This window comes from Diaporthe citri, assembly GCF_014595645.1.
Source record: "Diaporthe citri strain NFHF-8-4 chromosome Unknown scaffold_3, whole genome shotgun sequence".
Classification (NCBI taxonomy): Eukaryota; Fungi; Ascomycota; class Sordariomycetes; order Diaporthales; family Diaporthaceae; genus Diaporthe; species Diaporthe citri.
In genome coordinates, this window is record NW_025064848.1 from 771631 (window position 1) to 791715 (window position 20085).

At 51.4% G+C, this 20085-nt stretch overlaps 6 protein-coding genes across 6 annotated transcripts; 4 read left to right on the forward strand and 2 right to left on the reverse strand.

The window, feature by feature from the left end:
- Positions 1-1045: 1045 nt before the first annotated feature.
- On the forward strand, positions 1046-1859 carry INS49_007822 (uncharacterized protein; the record flags this gene model as incomplete). The annotated part of the gene is made up of 4 exons (XM_043168569.1): positions 1046-1070; positions 1131-1253; positions 1329-1450; positions 1662-1859. The coding sequence occupies 4 exons, from the start codon at positions 1046-1048 to the stop codon at positions 1857-1859; spliced, it is 468 nt and encodes a 155-aa protein (XP_043026249.1).
- Positions 1860-2272: 413 nt separating this feature from the next.
- Positions 2273-3593, forward strand: INS49_007823 (uncharacterized protein; the record flags this gene model as incomplete). Its single annotated transcript, XM_043168570.1, has 3 exons — positions 2273-2696; positions 2898-3091; positions 3159-3593. The coding sequence occupies 3 exons, from the start codon at positions 2273-2275 to the stop codon at positions 3591-3593; spliced, it is 1053 nt and encodes a 350-aa protein (XP_043026250.1).
- A 4715-nt stretch (positions 3594-8308) lies between these two features.
- On the reverse strand, positions 8309-10936 carry INS49_007824 (uncharacterized protein; the record flags this gene model as incomplete). The annotated part of the gene is made up of 2 exons (XM_043168571.1): positions 8309-9395; positions 9450-10936. 2 exons carry the CDS (start codon positions 10934-10936, stop codon positions 8309-8311), a joined length of 2574 nt encoding a protein of 857 aa, XP_043026251.1.
- A 397-nt stretch (positions 10937-11333) lies between these two features.
- On the forward strand, positions 11334-12143 carry INS49_007825 (uncharacterized protein; the record flags this gene model as incomplete). Its single annotated transcript, XM_043168572.1, has 1 exon — positions 11334-12143. The coding sequence occupies one exon, from the start codon at positions 11334-11336 to the stop codon at positions 12141-12143; it is 810 nt and encodes a 269-aa protein (XP_043026252.1).
- Positions 12144-13825: 1682 nt separating this feature from the next.
- INS49_007826 (uncharacterized protein) lies at positions 13826-17143 on the forward strand (the record flags this gene model as incomplete). Its single annotated transcript, XM_043168573.1, has 10 exons — positions 13826-14403; positions 14470-14629; positions 14689-14706; positions 15649-15915; positions 15981-16067; positions 16139-16383; positions 16457-16643; positions 16849-16885; positions 16939-17071; positions 17122-17143. 10 exons carry the CDS (start codon positions 13826-13828, stop codon positions 17141-17143), a joined length of 1734 nt encoding a protein of 577 aa, XP_043026253.1.
- A 384-nt stretch (positions 17144-17527) lies between these two features.
- INS49_007827 (uncharacterized protein) lies at positions 17528-19113 on the reverse strand (the record flags this gene model as incomplete). Its single annotated transcript, XM_043168574.1, has 2 exons — positions 17528-17671; positions 17743-19113. 2 exons carry the CDS (start codon positions 19111-19113, stop codon positions 17528-17530), a joined length of 1515 nt encoding a protein of 504 aa, XP_043026254.1.
- Between the last annotated feature and the right edge of the window lie 972 nt (positions 19114-20085).

Here is a 20085-nt window from a genome sequence, read left to right on the forward strand (position 1 = left end):
GAGCTACCGAACTTTGTTCTTGCTGAAGTATGCGTTCGCGGATCTTACAGTGCTGAAATAAAGGTAGATTGTTCATTCACAATAAGATCCTGATATCCATGACATTGAAACTTACTGCTGAACTTGGTGCCTTAACAAGTCAATGTCATATCGCGACAGTATGCAGGCCCTCTCATTCAGTTCCACCTTGTTTTTCATAACAGCGGAAGGCTTGGAGGTACTGACGATTCAAGGCAACCACTAGGTGCCTCGCGCGATGCGACCAGGAGACACAAATCTGGATATATCGATCTCGGAGTGATGGCCGTTGAATGCTGCAAGTCTGATGAACACTCGGTATTCAGCGCTGAATCCATTACATGAAAATAGACTATTTTTCAGAAAGTGTACACTCCTAGCATCAATTTATCCGACTTTGATCCTAATTGCGTTTTTAGCTCCAGGCGTTCAGCATCCTGTATTTGTACTCATTCATTAAAAAGAGTCCGAGGCTTTGCCGACGGCCTGAAAAGTGTGATGTTGTCAATTCCGGAGGATGTGTTATTCGAGGCGGAAGGATGGCAATCAAGTCCATAAAGACATGCCCCTTGAGCCAAGGCGGCTCAAAGTGCCGTATCAACTCAGCTGACCCGTGACTGGGAGTTTCCCGTCGATGGCCGGTTTAAGTCTTGAATAGAGCCGCCGGGCCGTGCACAAAGCTTGATTGCGTGCGACGTCCACCATCAGGCGTCCTCAAAAATCTTTGGTTGATGCCTTTATTAGTTGTTGTCCGTCCGAAGGAGACGTCGGTGCATATTGCAAAACCGGCATAGGATACATATTCTGCGACAATGGGGCTTCAGCCAGAACTCAGCCTGGACACGCGACGTCCTGCGAAATCGCGGTATACCCAAATTTCTCAAGGGGACGGAGGAGAAGAAGAGCGATCAACACCTTTAGGGCTGAATCCACTATTGCCTCATTCACAAATAAGGTGGGGACAGATTGTCCTGGGAATCTGGACGCTTGTTTTAGCCGCTTTAACTGCATACATGGCTTTTCGATCATGGACGAAGCGCGAGATACCCCAAGTATATTGTGCGCTGGATGGGTCAATCCGTTGCTGACAAATCCATGCTAAATGATGATAGCACCTCTAAAACAACTAGCTCAGTATGAGAGAGTGAGATTCAACGAAGGCTTGCACGGAAAACGAACAAGATACATGGGGTTTTCTCAAGAAGCTGACGACGCTTGGAACGAGCTGCAAGAAGGTGAGAGCCTTGTTCCGGGATCTGTTTGGAGCGCGAGGAGGTGGAACAACTGACTTGTAACTGCCCGGAACTCAGTTGGAATTGTTCGTCTGTCTCCTGAGGAGCAGATGAGCATGGAGGTCAAGTCCAACCCAGACATAGAAAAAAAGGATTACACCGTGTACGCTGTCGGTATGTGGCACGACATACACTGCCTAGTATGTGTGGTAATTCTGGGATGCTTAACATTTACCACATTTCTGACTGGTTTCAGTCCAGGCTGCGTAACGCCCTTTCCGAGTTCAAGTCAGGTCGCGTGTTGTGGGACAAAATGCCAGAGCACCAAAAAGCGCATATAGGTGCCTATTCTTTCACTATCTTTTTATTCTGGAAGCTCCTCGATACTCCTTGCTAACTAGGTATTTGCAGGTCATTGTCTCGATTACCTCCGTCAGGTGGCTCTTTGCCGTGGCTCATTGGATCTCGTGGCATGGCACATCCTGGAAGACGGAGACCGACAACCCAAATATGACCAAGCTCAAGTATGCCACAAGTATGAGCCTCTTCGGGATTGGGCAAATCTTCACCGAGCTGGAAACTCATCTCAGGTGGGAATTCTCACGGTAGATCAGTTGAAGAAGTGGGGATGGCAAGATGGCAGATACGTGGGAGGCGTCGAGCTCCCTAAAGTGTACGATTGGACGCCTGTTGAATGAAGTCTTACCAGTCCTCATTCTCCATGCTGAGTTTTTATTTAATGAAAAAATTGACACAAAGGGTACTGGAATCCGTCACAAATTCACAAGCACTTGAGAACCTCATTGCTCCTGCTTGCGGTAGATACGTTTTGGTCACAATGGTGCCGTGGGAACACTGCACCATCCTAAATCACACCTTCACAATCACAGCCAGAAGAACCCGTCATTCATACGAAACGAGAGCGTCTGATCAAGCGTAATCTATTTGCGCGACGCACAAAATTCAGAGACGCCACTGTCAAACTACCCCGTCGAAAGTTTCACTCAGCGGAATCTCAAGATATGGCCGCGGCTGCCCAGCAGAGTCAGGTCACGCTCTTGGAGAATCTGCCGCCCGAAATTCTTCGGGGGATTGTTGAAATCTGTGCCGATGATGTTTCTGTCGGCCGGGCAACACTGCTCAGCCTTTCTGTCATGAATAAGTACCTCAGAAACGTGACGGCATCCAGACTGCTTCAGCGAATCCGCTTCCGCGATGGTCCAGAGTCTCCAGGTGACGAGATTCTTCACTCAATCAGGCGATTCATGGCGGCTCCTGAGGTGTGGTGTCACGCTCGATCCATCAGCCTGTATCTGAATCGCCTCAAATATCTATCGGTAGGCGATGACAGGCTTGCAGAGCCATATCATTACCTCATCCTTCCTGAGCTCTTTGAAGCTCTCGCCAAAATGCAAGAGGTTACGGAGCTGTACATGCACATGGATGGTGAGCAAGGCAGAAAGTGCCTGGAGGGACTTCGGGCTGTGGCGCATTGGTGCCCAGCAGGAAAAGAGCCGAACATCAGATCACTCACTGTGTCACATGACAGTTGGGGATGCTTAGATCAACCATGGGAACAGACTTTGTACCGGGTTGATTTTGTTGGGGCCTTGCCCCAGCTGAAAGCCTACTGCCTCGACGGAACAGCGGCAGATGAGGCAGTCTGCACCTTGATGCCGGGAGACTTCCATCATCCATATGTTGTGCCAAACATGACGCAGTTGAGGATATACCAGACATGTTCAGACCCACGCCAGGCCTTCAAGCCAAATGACTGGTGGCATTCAGAGATTTCGAGCTTGGATCTCCCAGACAGGACGCCAGAACTCGAATATCTTTCTGTCCGTTGGCGAGTTGTGCAATTTTCCAGTCTCGCGTCTATTGAAACAGCTTACAAAGATTCCCAAGCTCAAGTATGTCGACGTCACCGATGGGCAGGCGATGAAAGAGTGCCAGAAAGTCCCGGAGAATTCACGCGAAAGATTGAACACGCTGCGTAAAAGGCTACCTGTGCTGCCCAGCGAGCGCCTCAAGTACATCAAGGACCTCTCGCGCAACCATCCGTTAAACGAAGATCGCTCCAAGCTGGCGAGGAAGACATTCGACCGGTGTGCACAGCTGCGGCGGATTTGTTTTGTTCGGTCCTCAGTGGGAGAAGTTTACGTGCGGGGCTACCCTGGCGCAGTTGCAGACTCCACGGGGTACATTTCACACGAGATCCACGACGCCGATATGGATGACATACCGAAGGCATGGCACCATGGTGTTCCCCAGACGGGTGTGTTGCCTTTCCCTGGATTTACTCCTTGGGAGGGCGTCGACGCAGCGCCGGGAGCAGAGTAGCACGTCGTTTTCCCCGAGCGGAAGACGGAGGTGTTGATGATAGAGATCGGGCTGAGGGGAAAGCACGACGCGACCGTCAGACCAAGAACTTCATGACAAGTTCCTGTCTGATATGGAGTGGTGTTCAAGGGTATTTGCCACGGCGGTGGCTGTGTGGGTGTGGATCAGCGCTGTTGTTATCTGTTGTCGGGCTGCTGGATCTACGGTTGTCGAAGTCCTGGTACAGCAGGCGACGATGGATGATGAGGAAGGCTTGATCATTCGGGGGAATCAAACGAACGAGACAAACTCTCGAACGTCCAGGGCAAGGAAGGTGTAGACAAGAATGGAGTGCGCGGAAAAGATGAGCGCCATGAACTTGGGATCACGAATGAACACTGGCCGTTGAAGGGTTGGTAGGTCAGGACTTCTGGAGAGGATACCTTTGAAACGGAGAAATATGACATCGATTGAAGTTGCCAGTGATATATATGTGTGGGTGGCAATGGAAATGAAAAGCCCGAACGAGTCGGGGACGCCGTCTGCCCGGCGTCTTTAGATCTTTCTGTAGCCTTCACCCACTTTACACCATCCATCTCACCAGCACGATGGTATGAGGTTCATGGAGGTCTTCTTTCCAATGAAAGCTGTGTTGGGGAGACGGTGAGAGGCTCCCAGGACTGTCACTTGTCTCCCTGAGAGGCAGTCCACGACCCCACACCCCTCAGGTCTTGGGATTGTCTGACAAGTGACGGGCTCTGTGATAGCCTCGAGGCTTCTGTAACGACGGATCTGTATGGAAGGGCTACCAGACGGTTGCTGTTTGCCCAAGGCTCAGCCATGTAAGTACTGAGTCGTTGCTGTTGGAGGTAGGATTGCTGCTCGACGTTTGGGTCCGTAGAGGCGTGAGTACCGGGAGACGATCTTGAGAGCAGTCGAAGTCGTCAGTGGAGCCCATTGATTCAGGATGAAGAAGGCAAGAAAATAGGGGTCCAGCTTTACCCGCTGGTAGACTGAGTGGATCGAGAGCTCATAATGACTCTTTAGCTAAAATCAGGTGGAGAGAACGCCGGTGCCCAGTCTCAGGATGAAAATCGCGACTGGGAGACGGAGCTAGCTTCGTCGTGGAGATATCCGGAAGCAAGCTTGATCAAAGCCAGACCTGACTGGGTCGAGGAAGGTCGAAACGCGGTGTATATTCTCAACGGGTACTGGATATAGCGGATCGCCCTGACGGGGACGAAAAGACGTATGCAATCAAGAGCCAATTTTGAGAAGGTGCAAAGATCCCAGGGTTTGACGGTGTGAAAAACGCGGATTTGACTATGCTGATGTTCGGAGGGCATCAAATCTACTAAATATGAATTTCTCGAGAATGCGCAGTTGAGACACCTGCTGCAAAGCATGGTCCGTAAGGCGAACGCCGATGCAACTAACACATCGGTCGCAATGCAGAGCGAGGTCTGCGAGTGCATTCGGAGGCGTTGATACTCTGACCCGATATCTCTTTTGAGACTGTCATTGGCTAGACGTCAGAGGTCGGATCCCCCCTCCCCCCTTGCCCTCCCGCAATATCACTACCTAGGTATTCCGCCGCCCGCGACCGCCAGGCTGCGTGGTTGTTGCTAGCAGCCCCCTCCCCCTGAACGACCTCTTTGCTTAACCCAAATGTCCACAAAAGTCTGGGCGATGAATAGCTCGTGCAGTGATCGTAAAATGAAAGCAAATCGAAGCATCGATAGGCATGCCATCCCGACAGCTGCTATGCTGATATCTCCAGCTGGTGTGGAAACAAGCCCATTGCGAGGGTGGATGACCAGGCGGCATTTGGATCGAGGATGTATTCTGCTAGACATATTTCGTTGTCTGGTGTTCGATTGAATCTTCGTGTCGAGTTGTTAATCCAATCCGAAATGCGCAAGGTATGTCTGGAAGGCCTTCTTTCCGAGACACAAGACACAAGACACCAGACACAAGATCAACAAAATTGTGTCTCTGCGAGCAAGTACCTGCCATTCAAACGACGGCTTTGCCCTTCAGACCAATGCCGTTTCGAATTTTTCATGGCATGCCTTTCAACGCTTGTCTGCACATACTCGGGTGGCGCCTCCTCTCCGTATTGGTTTCTTGACGACACTCGTCCCGAATCTCGAGAAACCTATGCTCTGGTGTGTGCAATGAAAGTACACATAGAAGCTCAGTGTAAACCAAGATTTTCCGATCTGAACAATGAACACTCTTTTCCTGCACGTGAAAATTGCACCCACGATGTAATCCATCAGTCCTGCCACGATCCGGATTCTGCCATCACGACTGTCCTCAGGCTTCTGAGACCAGACCCCGGGGAGCAAAAGATAATACGTTAGGGGTCAAAAGTGAAGAAAGAAAGTGAGACCGAAGGCCTGCAAGGTAAAGGGGTTCATGAAAGTGAGGCGGACAAAGAGGGGTAATTTCGCCCGACTAGTATGAGAGAAAAACCTGAATATGCAGGCGTCGTCACGGCGTCCGCCTCACTTGAGACTGGGCGTATGAGGGCTGCAGTATAGACGCCGGCCGCCGGCCAGACCTCGGCGGAGAGCCCTTGGCTTGAGGCAACGAGGCAACAAGGCGGCGAGGCATCCATGGGAAAGCCCATCAGTCTCCAAGGCAGACGCACGTCAGCTATGCGCCCCATCGCTGCCTGATCGCGTGTCCCATCTTGGTTTGTCTGGCGTCCTCGGAAGAGAATTTGTGATGGTGAAAGATCCGGTGCTCAGAGTCGATGACAAAGCCTGTCGGAAATGGTGTTATCCCGGAATCCGAAGTTCTGGCTGTGTGACGCTGACTGCAGATTTTGGGGGCCGAAATGTGTTGGTGTTGGTGTTGTCGTGTTTCCATGTTGATGCCCGCTGAGGTAGAAACTCCAGCTGTTGATGGACTGCACTGACCATTCCAATAACAGTGAAGAGGCGGCCACGTGGAAAAGTGGAAGACAGAAAACGAGAAAAAGGAGGATGGGGAGGCATCCGCCGCCATACTCTGTGAATTGGTGAATTGAATATGGGGGATGAAAGAAAAAGAATAATCCCCATCGCTCGAGAGGAAGATGGGATAGTTGAGGTGAACGATAGAACAAGTTAGGACTCACAGAAGCTCGGGCAGGTCGTCGGGAGGACGCAAAGACTGCGAGAGACCATGGACCGAGAGCCAGTCATGGCGGAATCTCACCCACGCTCACAGCGTTGTTCGATGTATTTGAGAGCGAAGGGAAGGGATCTGGTATCGCAAGGGAAGAAGAGAGACAACTGGGAAATCATCTTCGTATGTGGTGGCAGTCCTCGTTCGTATGACAAGAGGCCACACTTCTGAGAATATGGTGACAGAAAAGGGCAGCACGGAAGGGGGAGGGGCTTCCTCTTTATCTCGACACAAGGTGACCCGAAATTTCGATGCGTCCAACGCTAGCTCTGTATTCAGCCCTATGGGCTGGGTTTCTGTGGCCTCCTGGCAGGGCGACTCTGCGCAAAATCTCCAATCATGTTCATTTGAGTGGTGGTACCGCTCCGACCGCGCGGTGTTTTGGCGACTACCCAGTGAACCAGCAACGAAGGGAGAACGAGGAGACATGACCGTGTCTTTCCACTTGATGTCATCACAGCCCACGTAAACAGGCATACCAGAAACGTGAGGCGGCCGGGTTGAAGCGTGAACCGACATAGCCAGCATTGACAGGCCGCAGCACTTGCTGAGGTGAATCGCAGATGATCCTTGGCCTGGGCAGAGATGATTCAGACCGGCGAGGAGGGCTCAGGGCAAGTGTCTAGGATTCAAACACCCCTGTGGTTTCTCTCGTTTTTGCTGGGGTGAGATTGCGCAAAACCTCCAATCATGTCACCTGTGTGGTGGGGTCGCTGCCATGACGCACCGTTTTGGCGATTATTCAGCCCCGCCCGGGTACACGGTATTACACACCTCGCAAGGATCCCAAATGTGTCCCTGCAAACACATTTAATCTATACCTTTTCAGGAAGAGGTAGGGGTGACTGCTGCCCCTACACTGACTGGCTGCGCTGTGCCGCACTGGCTGCAACGTGCCGGCGGCGTGCAGCATCCCTCCACACCTGGCGGTTTTATGCAAGACGAAAATGCCAAGGTGTTCGACACGGTGTTGCCCAAGCAAGTACGTCCCTATAACGCTGCAACTTTTCTTGCAGTGTTGGCCGTACGGAGAAACGCCGTTTTCTGAAACGGTATCTATACCCTTCCCATTACGCCACCCGGGTAGCCCAACTTCCTTATGTATTGCAGACTGCATTTTTTGCCAGAAAAATGCCTCGGACGTATTGTTCCTCATTCCAATAATATCAGTTATGGTAGTAGCAAACCAGTCACTCGTTAAAAGACTGCATCGAAGATCTTTCTGGATGAAATGCAGTGGGTGATTTTACTAAAGTAGCTAGACTGTTGTAGCAGTAGGACGGTATGGGCCTGCTCCTTGGTCCGTAGCTCATGAATTCGGGTGACCTGCCCACATTTGCTCTCTGTGATACAATGACGGATCTGTGCAGGTAGATCCTGGCTGGTTATGTTGTTCTGGTTCAGTGTGGGTTAGAGAACCTGAACAGTCGCACTTAGGTGGACCCCCCTCCTCCCATGCAGCAACCGATGGACAAAGGAATGCTTCGGGGGGTCTTGCTGCAACAGCGTCTGTCAATTAGCTTTCTACTGTAACCCTACCGCTCTCCATATTCCTCCCATCAAAGCCCGAGGGAGTCCACGATTGCTTTCCAGGCATGCTGCCTAGCCTTATTCTTATCTTCGGCAAGGCTCGGGCTCAAGTCCTTCCACAGAAGCCTGGGGTGGATGTACGAGTACCGCAACGTCTCATCCTTCTCACTGATGCGCTCAAGCACCTTCTCCATCCCCCCAAGCTCCCGCAACTCCTCGAGGTCAATCTCGGCCTCCTCCCTCTCCTTCCTGCACATGTGCTGCCATGCGAACCCGAGTATCAAAGCAGCCATCGCCGCAACGGCCGGCGCAGCAAATGAGGTGCCCTGGTCAAGTCTGAAATCACCACCTTTGGCCATCGGCCACTGGGTGATGACTTCCTCGCCGACAAACATGAAGTTGTGCGAGCCGTGTACATATCTCGGCGTGAATCCCGATGTCTTCCGCCCCCACTTGTCGCAGGAGTGCACGCCTATCGCGAGATTCGGATCTCTTGCAGGCCAGGCCGCGTGTTGGCTGTTGTTCCCGTCGTTGGACATGGCGGCGAACACAAGAATCTTGGAGTCGCGCACTGCACGGTTCAAGGCTGCCTTGACCTCTTTGTGACTGTCGTAAAAGCCGAATGACATGTTGATGATGTCCACCTTCTGCTCCCGGGCCCATTCGATCGCCTTTGCGACGATATCAGGCCGCGGTCGCTTGACCCGATTGCCTGTCGGCGCGGACGGGGTTGGTGTACCGCGGTTGATCTCCCCCTCGCATATGCGAGCTATGTATAGTTCTGATCTTGGGGCAAGCCGGAGAATTAACTCTGCGACCTGGGTGCCGTGCCCGTCAAGATCTCTCATATCGTCCTTTATCGTTATTGGACCGGTGTCCGTGAAGTCTTCACAGGCCTTGATTCTCTCGTACTGGGATGGCTCTTCTTTAGGCGACCATACTGGTTTCCCACCCACAAAACGATTCAACCTCGGATTCTCGAAGTTCTTATGGGTAACATCTAGTCCGGTGTCTAGGACGGCAACCTTGACTGGTCGGTCGTACTTCTTCTTGAAGTCGAAGTTGTCCCAGACACTGAGTAGCATTTGATACGTGGCCGAATGGGATAATTGGAGGCTAAGGTTGTGTCAGCCGTTGCAAGTCCTTCAATAGTCTATTCTGCTGGCTTACTTTGAGGTAGGTCCGGAGAAGAAAGTTCCATCAAACGAGCCAACTGCGCCAGGCACATCAAGCTCTGGCAGAAGGGAAAGTACAGATGTTGCTGTGCCAACTTCGGAGTCAGGCTTCGTGTTGTAGTCATCGTCATGACCAGACTTCTCGTCATCTTGTTGGCCACTGAGACTGGCGAGGTGATCTCTGGCTTTTTCATAATGGTTGAGAGCCATGACATGGCTGTTGCCATCCTTCATGCGAAGAATATACTGAAACAAAACGTCCAGGCTCTTCGGATGGCGGCCTACTGCGGTAAGCCAAAATGCAGTGACTCCCGCAGACGGTTCAGAGGACTGAGATCCCTCGTGCGCCACCCAACGTGGCGCCTGCTCAGTCATAGCAAGAATGTCTGCCCCATTGTCCAGTAGAACCCTCAACGTCCTCTGTTTCCCTTTTCCTGCAGCCAGATGTAAAGGCGTCCATTTCTGCGTGCCCGTCCTGGCATTAACGTCGGATCCATGGGCCAAAAGTATCTCGGCAACATTGCTTTGACCTGCCCAGGCTGCATGATGAATAGGCTTCCAACCCTTCTTCAAGCCCTCGGATTCGACGATGTCAGGGGTATCTTTGGCCATGAAGTTGAGGATGAATTCAACAAGTAGCGCGTGTCCCTCCCTCGATGCCCACGATAGCATGGCTGACGCATCGATTTGGCCTTCTTTCTTGATGAACTGAGATAGTTGCGGTAGTATCTTTCGCATTTGCTTTCCACACTTCTCCCACTTGGACAATATCTCAGTCATTTCGTCCCTGACATCCTTTTCTAGTGTTCTCGCATAATCAAATGCGTTCTTGCCATCCGTGTTCTTGAAATATGGATCTGCGCGAAATACACACAGTACCCGCGCGTTGGAGAGCTTCCCTGCTAACACTGCACCTTGCAGTGCAGTGAGCCCTTCTTTATCCAGTGCGTTGCATTTTGCACCGCGAATCATCAGAATCGCAAGTATATCCTGCGTGTTCTTCCTCTCCTTCTGGACCGCCTTGTGCAGCGGTGTGAAGCCCTCCTTCGTCACCGCCCCCAGATCCGCCCCCGAGTCCAGCAGAGTCACCACGACGTCTCGATGAGAGCTTTCGGTGGCTAAGGTGAGGGGCGTATATTTCCAACCGGACCGGGCGTCCACCTCTGCTCCCTTCGAGATGAGCAGCTTGACTATGTCGTTCTGGCCGGTTTGTGCGGCGACATGCAGAGGCGTCCGGCCGCGATCGTTCTTTGCGTTGACGCAATCTGGCGAGGCTCGAATGATGCGTGTCACTCCGTCTAGGTCTTTGCGACCGATTGCGTCGTGCAGGACCTGGCCGGGGGTCTTGACCCTATATGCAATCGCAGGCGACGGCTTCTCCGCTGTGCTGGCATCGTCGCCCTCCGGCGCCCGGGGACTCGGAGACCGTCGTGACCGGGTGCCCTGAGGGTCGGGCTTGAGGTCTCCATCCGAAGGCGTCATATCGTGCGTGGTCTGAGCTGGTTATGATATCTAATCTGTGCACTTTTAGGTCATGAGCATCGTTCTCACTTCCCTCTCCAAAGTTCTCGTCTGTGCTTACGAAAAGTGCCATCAGCCGCAGTGAATGAACGCCGCAAAAGCCCCGCCGGCAAGATTGATATTTAGCGCAGGATTTGTAACTCCCGTGCTTACGCTTTGGAGGATCCATGCAGGCTGAGAGATGCGATGTAACTACACCAAGCTCTTCTTCATTTTGAAGACAATTCAGCTCTTATCCCCAGCATATGCCTCCAGCCATCATTGACCATCACGTCTAACTTGTGCTGCTGAGTTCAATTATTTCTCAAATCGGGGCACGAAGCTGTTCTTGAGCCACTGAACATCTTCGTATACCACCATGACAAACTCTTCGGGCCTCAGGGGCGACAAGCTCTGGCATGTCTACCGCTACCCGCAGAGACCTAATACGCTCATGGTTCTCGGTAGCATCCTCACGAAGCCAGATGACCTAGAGTCCTCGCTGAACCACGCAAGCGGCATCGAGGCGTTTCCGCCGGAGAGGATTGAGGATCAGACCGGGGCGGTCCGCCTCTTCATGCGATCCGAACTTTCCAAGACACACGGGGGAAGAATTAAGGCTCTGCTACCATTCTCTCCCATTGTCAGCGCCGGTGGTGGAGTGGGTGCGACTTCATCACGAAGTGTGGATGCCACCGTCGAGGCCTCTGGCGTCCGAGCAGTGGCCGTCTTGCCACAGACCGCCCATGAATACCTGGAAAGAGCTCTGCAAACCCCAAGGGTCGTCGACTATGTTCGGAAGGGGTTGTTTTCAGACCCCCTGTACATGATTGTCGGGGTCGCATCGTGCAAAGGGCTATACGTAGGCGATGCTTCCAGCAAGGCCAGGTCAGCATCTGTTGATCTTGATGCGAGTCTCACTGTTGGAGGCGTGGAAGCCGGGATGGGTGCCTCCAGAGAGAAGGGTTCTTCGGCAGACACGGAGCGTGAGGTGGTAGAGGAATGTGATTTCGCATATCGAGTAAGGGAGTTCCAGTACTCTCGGCGGAAGAAGCGAATCAACAAGTCGGCAAATGTGACCGAGGGGGCAATGTTCGGGAACGATGACCCAGAGGAGGATGGTCCATTTGAAGCAGTACCTGTGTTCGAATATTTTGAAAGTGAGGATGAAGACGTTGATTTTACATGAATTCAAGACTTTGAGAAGCAGTGGCAAGGACTGGCCAGTTTTCGCAACATGTCCGAACTGTTGTCATTCTCAAATAGGTACTGAGCACCGACTATAGAACCTTGCGACAAGTCCATTTCCCTTGCAATTTCACACGGATTATTGTTCCACACAAGACCTGCTCTCCGAATCTAGGGATGGTTGCTCGAAACCCAAGCAGACAAGGTCGCCTCAGTCGATTTTGATACTATTCCATCTGCTCAGGCTATTTCCCGAACCACTGGGCAGTTGCAAATGCATCCTTCGGTCTCTCGCGAAATTTGGATCTTGGTTCGTTCGGACTTTCCAAACTTTCCACTCTATTGCTATCCCGTGATCAAGACATCAGCACTCCATCTGCGAGGGATATGCACCCCGCTCGACGTCGACTGGTCCAATGGACACAAACGATTGAGGGGGACTCTGGGCAGCTCGCATGCACATCGAGCTTGCACCAATCCAGAACCACCTTGTGTAGCCATCACCACCCTCCCTACCAGGGGGAGGGGGGTTTCTTGTCAACATCGCATCAGTATATCAATGGAATAGTGACATAATAGTGATATGCAATTAAGTTTCTAATATGCCTTTTTTACATATATCTTGCATAATTTATATATTATTAATATATAATTATTCTTAATATCCTTTAAAATAATATTAACCCTTAATATAAGGGGTAAAAAGAATTTCTTTTTTTATTATAATTTTATTATTAATTTACTTTTTATTAACGTAATGATTTATTATAAAATAATTTAATAAATTATAAAAATATTTAAAAATAAAAATAAATTTAAAATTATAATAATATTAATTAATATAAAGTTAATATAAATATAAAGTTAATATAAATATAATTTAAAATCTTAATATAATTTCCTTTTAATAATATTAAAATAGTTTTTTATTAATATTTCGCTAAAATTATGAAATTTCAATTAAATATTTAAAATATATAAAGGATATCACACCCCCGCACCGGTTGTAAACACACCGGTGGACACACATATAGATAGCCAAGAGCTAAATATATGCTTCGGCGCGCACCTTTGGCTACCCTAACTCTAAGAGCTATGGAGTTTAGTTCTTAACTAAAGATTAAAATATTTTAAATCTCTTATTTCTTAAAAATAAATAAGAAAGGAAATAAAGAGATAAAGCCTTATAAAGAGCTTTCTTTCTATATTATGTAAATAAATTCCTAAGAAAAGATATTTAATATTTAGTTTAAAGCTGAATGGGTGTTTAGTTGAGAGCTGAATAGATATTTAGAAGTGTCCTCGAGAGGTGTGTGATTGCTGTCCGCAATCGGAGTTGGTGGACTGTCCACCTGTCCACGAGGGGTGTTATACGAGTGCATTGCGTAACCCAGTCAGAAACCCCCCTCCCCCCTGGTAGGTCCGCCTACCTGCATCTACTTATATTGGGATGACTTTGCAGTGATCCTCATGGCTTGGCTCGACTCCGGTGACCTCGGTTATACCAAGCGTTGTCGCGCGTGGTTGTGCGGGGTCGGTCGTCTCCATCCCCATGCAGCACTACTTTTACAGTAGTACACTTGGAGAGAGGGCAAGTGCTCGCCCTCGACGTTGGAGACATCATCCGCCGAGGATACCGACACAATTTCCAGAACAGCCGCTACAGTACTCTATCACACAAACATGTCTCGCCGTCTCGAAGGAAAAGTCGCAATCGTCACCGGCGGCGCGTCCGGCTTCGGCAAGGGCATCGCCACCAAGTTCATCCAAGAGGGAGGCAAGGTCATAGTGGCCGACCTGTCAGCAGAAGCCGGGCAGGCGGTGGCCAGCGAGCTCGGCTCCTCGGCGGCCTTCCAGAGGGCCGACGTGACCAAACGAGAAGACTGGGAGCAGCTGCTCAAGACGGCGACCGGGCAGTTCGGCGGCCTGGACGTCGTGGTGAACAACGCCGGGACCACGTACCCGAACAAGCCCACCGAGCAGGTCACGGACAAGGAGTTTGACGTGTGCTTCACGGTCAACGTCAGGTCGATCTACCTCTGCACCAACGTCCTGCTGCCCTACTTCCTCGGGAGCGGGCGCCCGGGATCCTTCATCTCGCTGGCTTCGACCGCGGGCGTGAGGCCTCGGCCGGGCCTGGCGTGGTACAATGCATCCAAGGCCGCAGTCATCAATGCCACAAAGTCGATGGCTGTCGAGTACGGACCGAAGCAGATCAGGTTCAATGCTGTCTCGCCGGTGTTTGGCAGTGGCACGGGCCTGTAAGTGCATGCCACCCCTGGTTTAACGGTTTAGACATGTGGCTTACTTTGAGACACAATCTTCAGCTCGGCCTCTTTCCTGGGCAAGCCTGATACTGAAGAGAACCGCACGGCGTTCGTGGCAACTGTGCCTCTGGGACGCGGGTCCACGGCCGACGACGTGGCGAACGCTTGCTGTTACCTTGCCAGTGACGAAGCCAATTTCATCACTGGTGTCAACTTGGAGGTCAGTTCCACCCCTCATCTACTACTTCATGTATGATTTTGCTGACATGAACCTTGCAGGTGGATGGAGGCCGAAGCGTATGAAGTGGTGGACTTGGTAAAAAGTCTTCTTACGGTGGACGTCGATTCCAGAACGTGCCGGGTGGTTCATTGGGCATTGCAACGGGGATATTCAAGCAAGAGCACGGGTCCCAATCTTTCGACTCTCGCTGTGGCTTGGCGCATAAGTTGAACACTGGTCTACTGTAGCCTGGCAAGTCTGACAGCTTGGGAGTTTGAAACAGCTGCGATGGGCAGTGACAACCGTAAAGGCTAGTGATTGTCAATTCAAAAATGCGTCACACATCGAGTCAGTTTAATATCGAGTGATTAGTGAAGGAAGGGGCTTTGCGTTGTGAAGCTCTCGAGACAAGTGATCAACGTAATCACCGTAATCAAGCAAGTCCATCATATTCCAAGCAGAACTCGGACTTACGACTGCTGAGATCCCCACGGTGCAGCCTGGGATTGTAGGTGCTAGGGTTAGGAGAGCCGGACAAAGAAGGTCGTTGCGGAGGCTCTCAGTGAGCACACGTGGGAATATGACAGGCAGGGAATTGCTGCAATGAACGGTTCTGCCGGCGATTGAAAACCAGGCATGCGATAATGGGCTTTGAGAAGCTCATTGCCGTTTTGAAACGCACGCCACCTGGACGGGAGATGGCGAGCGCGGGGAGGCAGCAGGAAAGTTTGTCACGGGACGGAGATAAGAAAACGGGACCCGCACCGTCTATCTTCCTTGCGCGGTTTCGGATTTGGATGACGACTTGTGCACCGCCTCCGGATGGATTTCTAAGCGTCACTCATCACTCAACGACAAACTTTAGATACTAGGGGACTCATCAAGAACACCAGAACAGCATGCCCTGATAGACAAGTTCATTTCCTTAGCACATTATCCTTAGTAGCTTTGGACGGCTCATTCTATCCCGTCCATTCCGAGCCATGTCTTCCACAGCCGCCCCGGCTAACGGTGCCCAGACACCACCAAAGTCACCCCCGCAAAAATCCCCGGCACGGTCCCCGACCCGGCCTGCTTGGGACGCCGACACGGAGGAGACGCCCCTGCTCGCCGCCGCGCACGACGAGGGACGAGATGAGCATGAGCAGGCTGCGCTGCTCGAGCCGCCTCAGAACGAGTCAAAGCGTACCAGAAGCTGGTGGTTCTGGCGGATACTGTGGGCCGTCCTCGGTGCACTCGTGCTTGCCGTCTTCATCAAGGGGTGGATCGATGCCAAGGATGTTGATGTGAGGATCCTCAAATGTCCATTTAAAATTCCCATATGACGAAGCTGAACTGACCTTTTGTGCAGTTTGATCTCAAGGGCGCTCTGAAGCGGGCCCTCGGTGGCGGGTTGAGCGGTGCTGCGGCTATGGTGCTCCAGGTCTTGTTGCTGATGGTATGTGTGCCTGCTGGCTTGAACATCATCATCTCGTCCAAAGGGGACGACAAGCCACTAACAATTCACAGTGGATTCGAACCATCATGAACTATCAGTATCGTCATGGCTCCTCTCTCACCACAGCCACCAAGACCCTCTACGCCGAAGGCGGCATCCCTCGCTTCTACCAGGGCGCCGGCTGGGCTCTGATCCAAGGCCCGGTCTCCAGGTTCGGGGACACAGCTGCCAACGCCGGTATCCTTGCTCTGCTCCAGTCCAACGGCTACTTGAGCCAGTTGCCCAGTCTCATTCAGACCGTCTTTGCGTCTGTCTGGTGAGTTTATGCCCGTTCCATGGTTTGATATTTGCGCGAGAGCTCGCAGACTGACTCGACGCCATCAACACAGTGCCGCGGCATTCCGCATGATCTTGACCCCCATCGACACCTTCAAGACCACGATGCAGGCCCAAGGTGCTCGAGGCACTGCGCTGCTCCGCAGGCGTGTCAAGGAGAATGGCATCGGCAGTCTATGGTGGGGCGCCTTCGCGACGGCTGCTGCCACATTTGTTGGGCATTACCCCTGGTTCGCAACGGTGAGTTCGCAACGCAAGTTCCATGGTCAAGCCTGAGAGCCCGTATCTGATGACTTATGCATGATGGTAGTACAACTTCTTGTCAGAGAACATCGCAGAGCCCCCAAAACACCCTCTGATCGTGTGGCTCGCCCGACTGGCCTTCATCGGCTTCTGTGCCTCCATTATATCTGACAGTGTTTCTAACTCCTTGAGGGTGATCAAGACCTACCGTCAGGTCAACGACACCCAGGTCTCCTACAGTGAGTTGACTGTTTCCACCTCGGTCCGACAAAGCTGACAGCGGGATGTGCAGCCGAGGCTGCTAGGCTGGTCATTCTGCAAGACGGCGTTCTGGGCCTATTTGGCCGTGGCCTCAAGACACGTATCATCGCGAACGGTTTGCAGGGCATCCTGTTCTCCATCCTTTGGAAGCTCTTCCTTGATTTGTGAGTACAACGCGGTTTCGTAGCTGAGCGTCGCTAACGAGAATATGTAGGTGGGAGAGATCAACCTCTTGATACCTGTCATCGATAACATAGGTCAATGCTCATAGCGTTGGGTCATATTGGCGAAATCGAACGAATTTTGAGGATACATCCAAGTGCTTGGGCCCTGCTCCGGGGAGTTTAACGTAAATATCGACAGTCATTTTCCTCGAGATAGACAGATAGAACGATAGTAAGCTACATTTCGGGTAAAGATTGGCTAAGAAGTAAAGAAGCCCGGATAAGTATTACGCATCGTAAATATGAAAAGGGTCCTGCGCAATCTGTTGGGCATCTTGCCCATGAACCCTACCATGCATACCTTCGCCCAGCGAACATTATCTCTCCAACATCCCCAGCTGCTTTTGCCCAATTTCATGCAAATATACAAGTTCACAGTTTGGTAAAAGAGGCATCTCAGTAGTGATCCTGCAGCGTCAACGTCCCGGTCTTCTGAATCAAGAACTCGTTGATCGCGACATCCTTGCCACTCTCCTTCCCCATGCCGCTCTCCTTGATGCCCCCGAATGGGGACTCAGCGGCAGACTGGTTGCCAGTATTCTGAGTTAAATGCAGTCAGTCAAAATGCCGAAGTCTTGAGACATAAGCAGGGGGAAAGCCCATTTACTTACCAGACCGACCATCCCAGCCTCCAACTTCTCAAACATCCGCCACAGACGGTCAACATTCTTTGTGAAGACATAGCTCGCCAAGCCCATGCTCGTATCGTTGGCCCTCTTCACCGCCTCATCTTCGGATTCGAACTTGAAGATACCGAGGACCGGAGCGAACATCTCGTCTCTTGCCAGCTCCATCTCGTCCGTCACACCCGTCAGGATGGTCGGCGCCATGAAGTAGCCCGTCGCACCGTTCACGCCCTCATTCCTCTTCCCCGTGCCCATGACAACCTTGGCCCCCTTCGACACAGCGTCCGAGTGCAAGTGCTCGGCCTTGTCCAGCCCGCGCGGCGTGGTGACGGGCCCCATGGTGGTGCCGTCCTCGATGCCGTGCCCGACCTTGAGCTGCTTCGTCTTGGCCGCCAGGGCCTCGACGAACTTGTCGTGGATGCCGGCCTGCACGAACAGCCGGTTCGCGGAGATGCAGGCCTGCCCGGCGTGCCTCCACTTGAGCGTCATCAGCTGGCCCAGCGCCTGCTCGACGTCCGCGTCGTCGAAGACGATGAACGGGCAGTTCCCGCCGAGCTCGAGCGTCACCTTCTTCAGGTTCTTGGCGCACAGCCCGGAGATGATCTTGCCGACCCGCGTGCTTCCCGTGAACGTGACCTTCTTGACCAGCGGGTGCAGGCACAGCGCCTCGGCCACGGCAGGCGTGTTGTCCAGGCTGGTCGTCAGCACGTTCAGCACGCCCGGCGGGAACCCGGCGCGGCTCGCCAGGTTCGCCAGCACCAGCGTCGTGATGGGCGTCTCGGGGCTCGGCTTTACGACCATGGTGCAACCCGCAGCGAGGGCGGCGCTCGCCTTGCGCAGCACCATGGCGATGGGGAAGTTCCACGGGCACAGCGCTGCGGCGACGCCGATGGGCTGCTTAATGACAAAGGTGCGCCGCCCCGCCGCAGCGCTGTTGAACACGCTGCCCTGGACGCGGTCCGCCTCGCCCGAGAACCACCACGTGAAGCCCGTGCTGTAGTCGAGCTCGCCCTGCGCCTCGGCGAGGGGCTTGCCCGTCTCGTAGACCAGGATGCGGGCGATGTCGTCGCGGGCCGCGAGGATCAGCGTGTGCCACCTCATGAGAAGCTCCGCGCGCTTGCGGGGCGTGAGCTTGCTGTACGGCCCGAAGGCCTCGTGGGCAGACTGCACCGCCGCGTCGACGTCCTGGGCCTCGCTGTCCGGGCAGGACGCCCACACCTTGCCCGTTCCCGGGTCTTCGATGTCGAAGGTCTTGTTGGATTTCGTGCCGACCCATTGCCCGTGGACGTAGCACTTGGGCGAGAAGAGGGTGGCGTCTGTTAGCTTGAAAGGGAGCTCCATCGTGGACGGTGTCATCTGGGGTCTGACAGGGAGTGAGGTTGCAAGTGTGACCGGGTGGGGAGGGACGACCGCTTGCATCAAGGAGACGGGAATTGAGGAAGTCACTGTTGGAGGTACTCAAGCTAGGAATTGGAGATGGTAGCACAAAGTGGGGATGGTGAGCGAGAGGGCGACACTTGTCGGGGGCGGGGTCTTGGAGACAGGAGGGGCATCTAATGTGGGCATTGGGGAGCCAGAGTACGCCCACCCAGCTTCCACAGTACGCCCACCCAGCTTCCACAGTACGCCCACCCAGCTTCCAGCGTTGGCCCACCCAGTATAAGGAAATTAGCTATATGTGTCAGATTGTACGTAATCACCGGTATATTGAGATAATTAGATGGGTCTTGGTAATGACTTGATTATTTATTGTTTTCTATTTTTATTTTGGCTAACCCCCTTTTTTTTAATGGTTAGGCCTTGTTTATTAAAACTAATATAATTACTTTAGGCACCCTTAATTTAAGTGCTTTTCTAGGGTTAATTCGCAATAAATTAATAATTTAATATACCTTCTTAAACTTATAAATATTACAAGGCTAAATAATTTTAATTCTTTATTATATTACGCTTATTTTTTATAAGGCTTTTTTTTAAAGTATCTTCTTTTCTTTATTCTTTTATACTTTTTAACCTTAATTATTAAAAAAAACCATTTTATTTTTTAATTAATAAAGCCTTTATTAATTTATTTATTATTATTTATGCTATTAATATATATTTTACCTTAATTTTATTATTTTAAACTTTTTATTTTAGCTAATAATTATAAATATTTATATATTATAACTTTATTTTAAAAGTTATAACTTTTATAATAATTAATTTAATAATTTAAATATTATTATACTTAATTTAAATAATGTTATTATTTAATTTTATTAATAGTTTTTTAAGGAGTTTGCTTATAAAAAGCATTTCTTTTACAGCTTATATAAGTATTAAAAG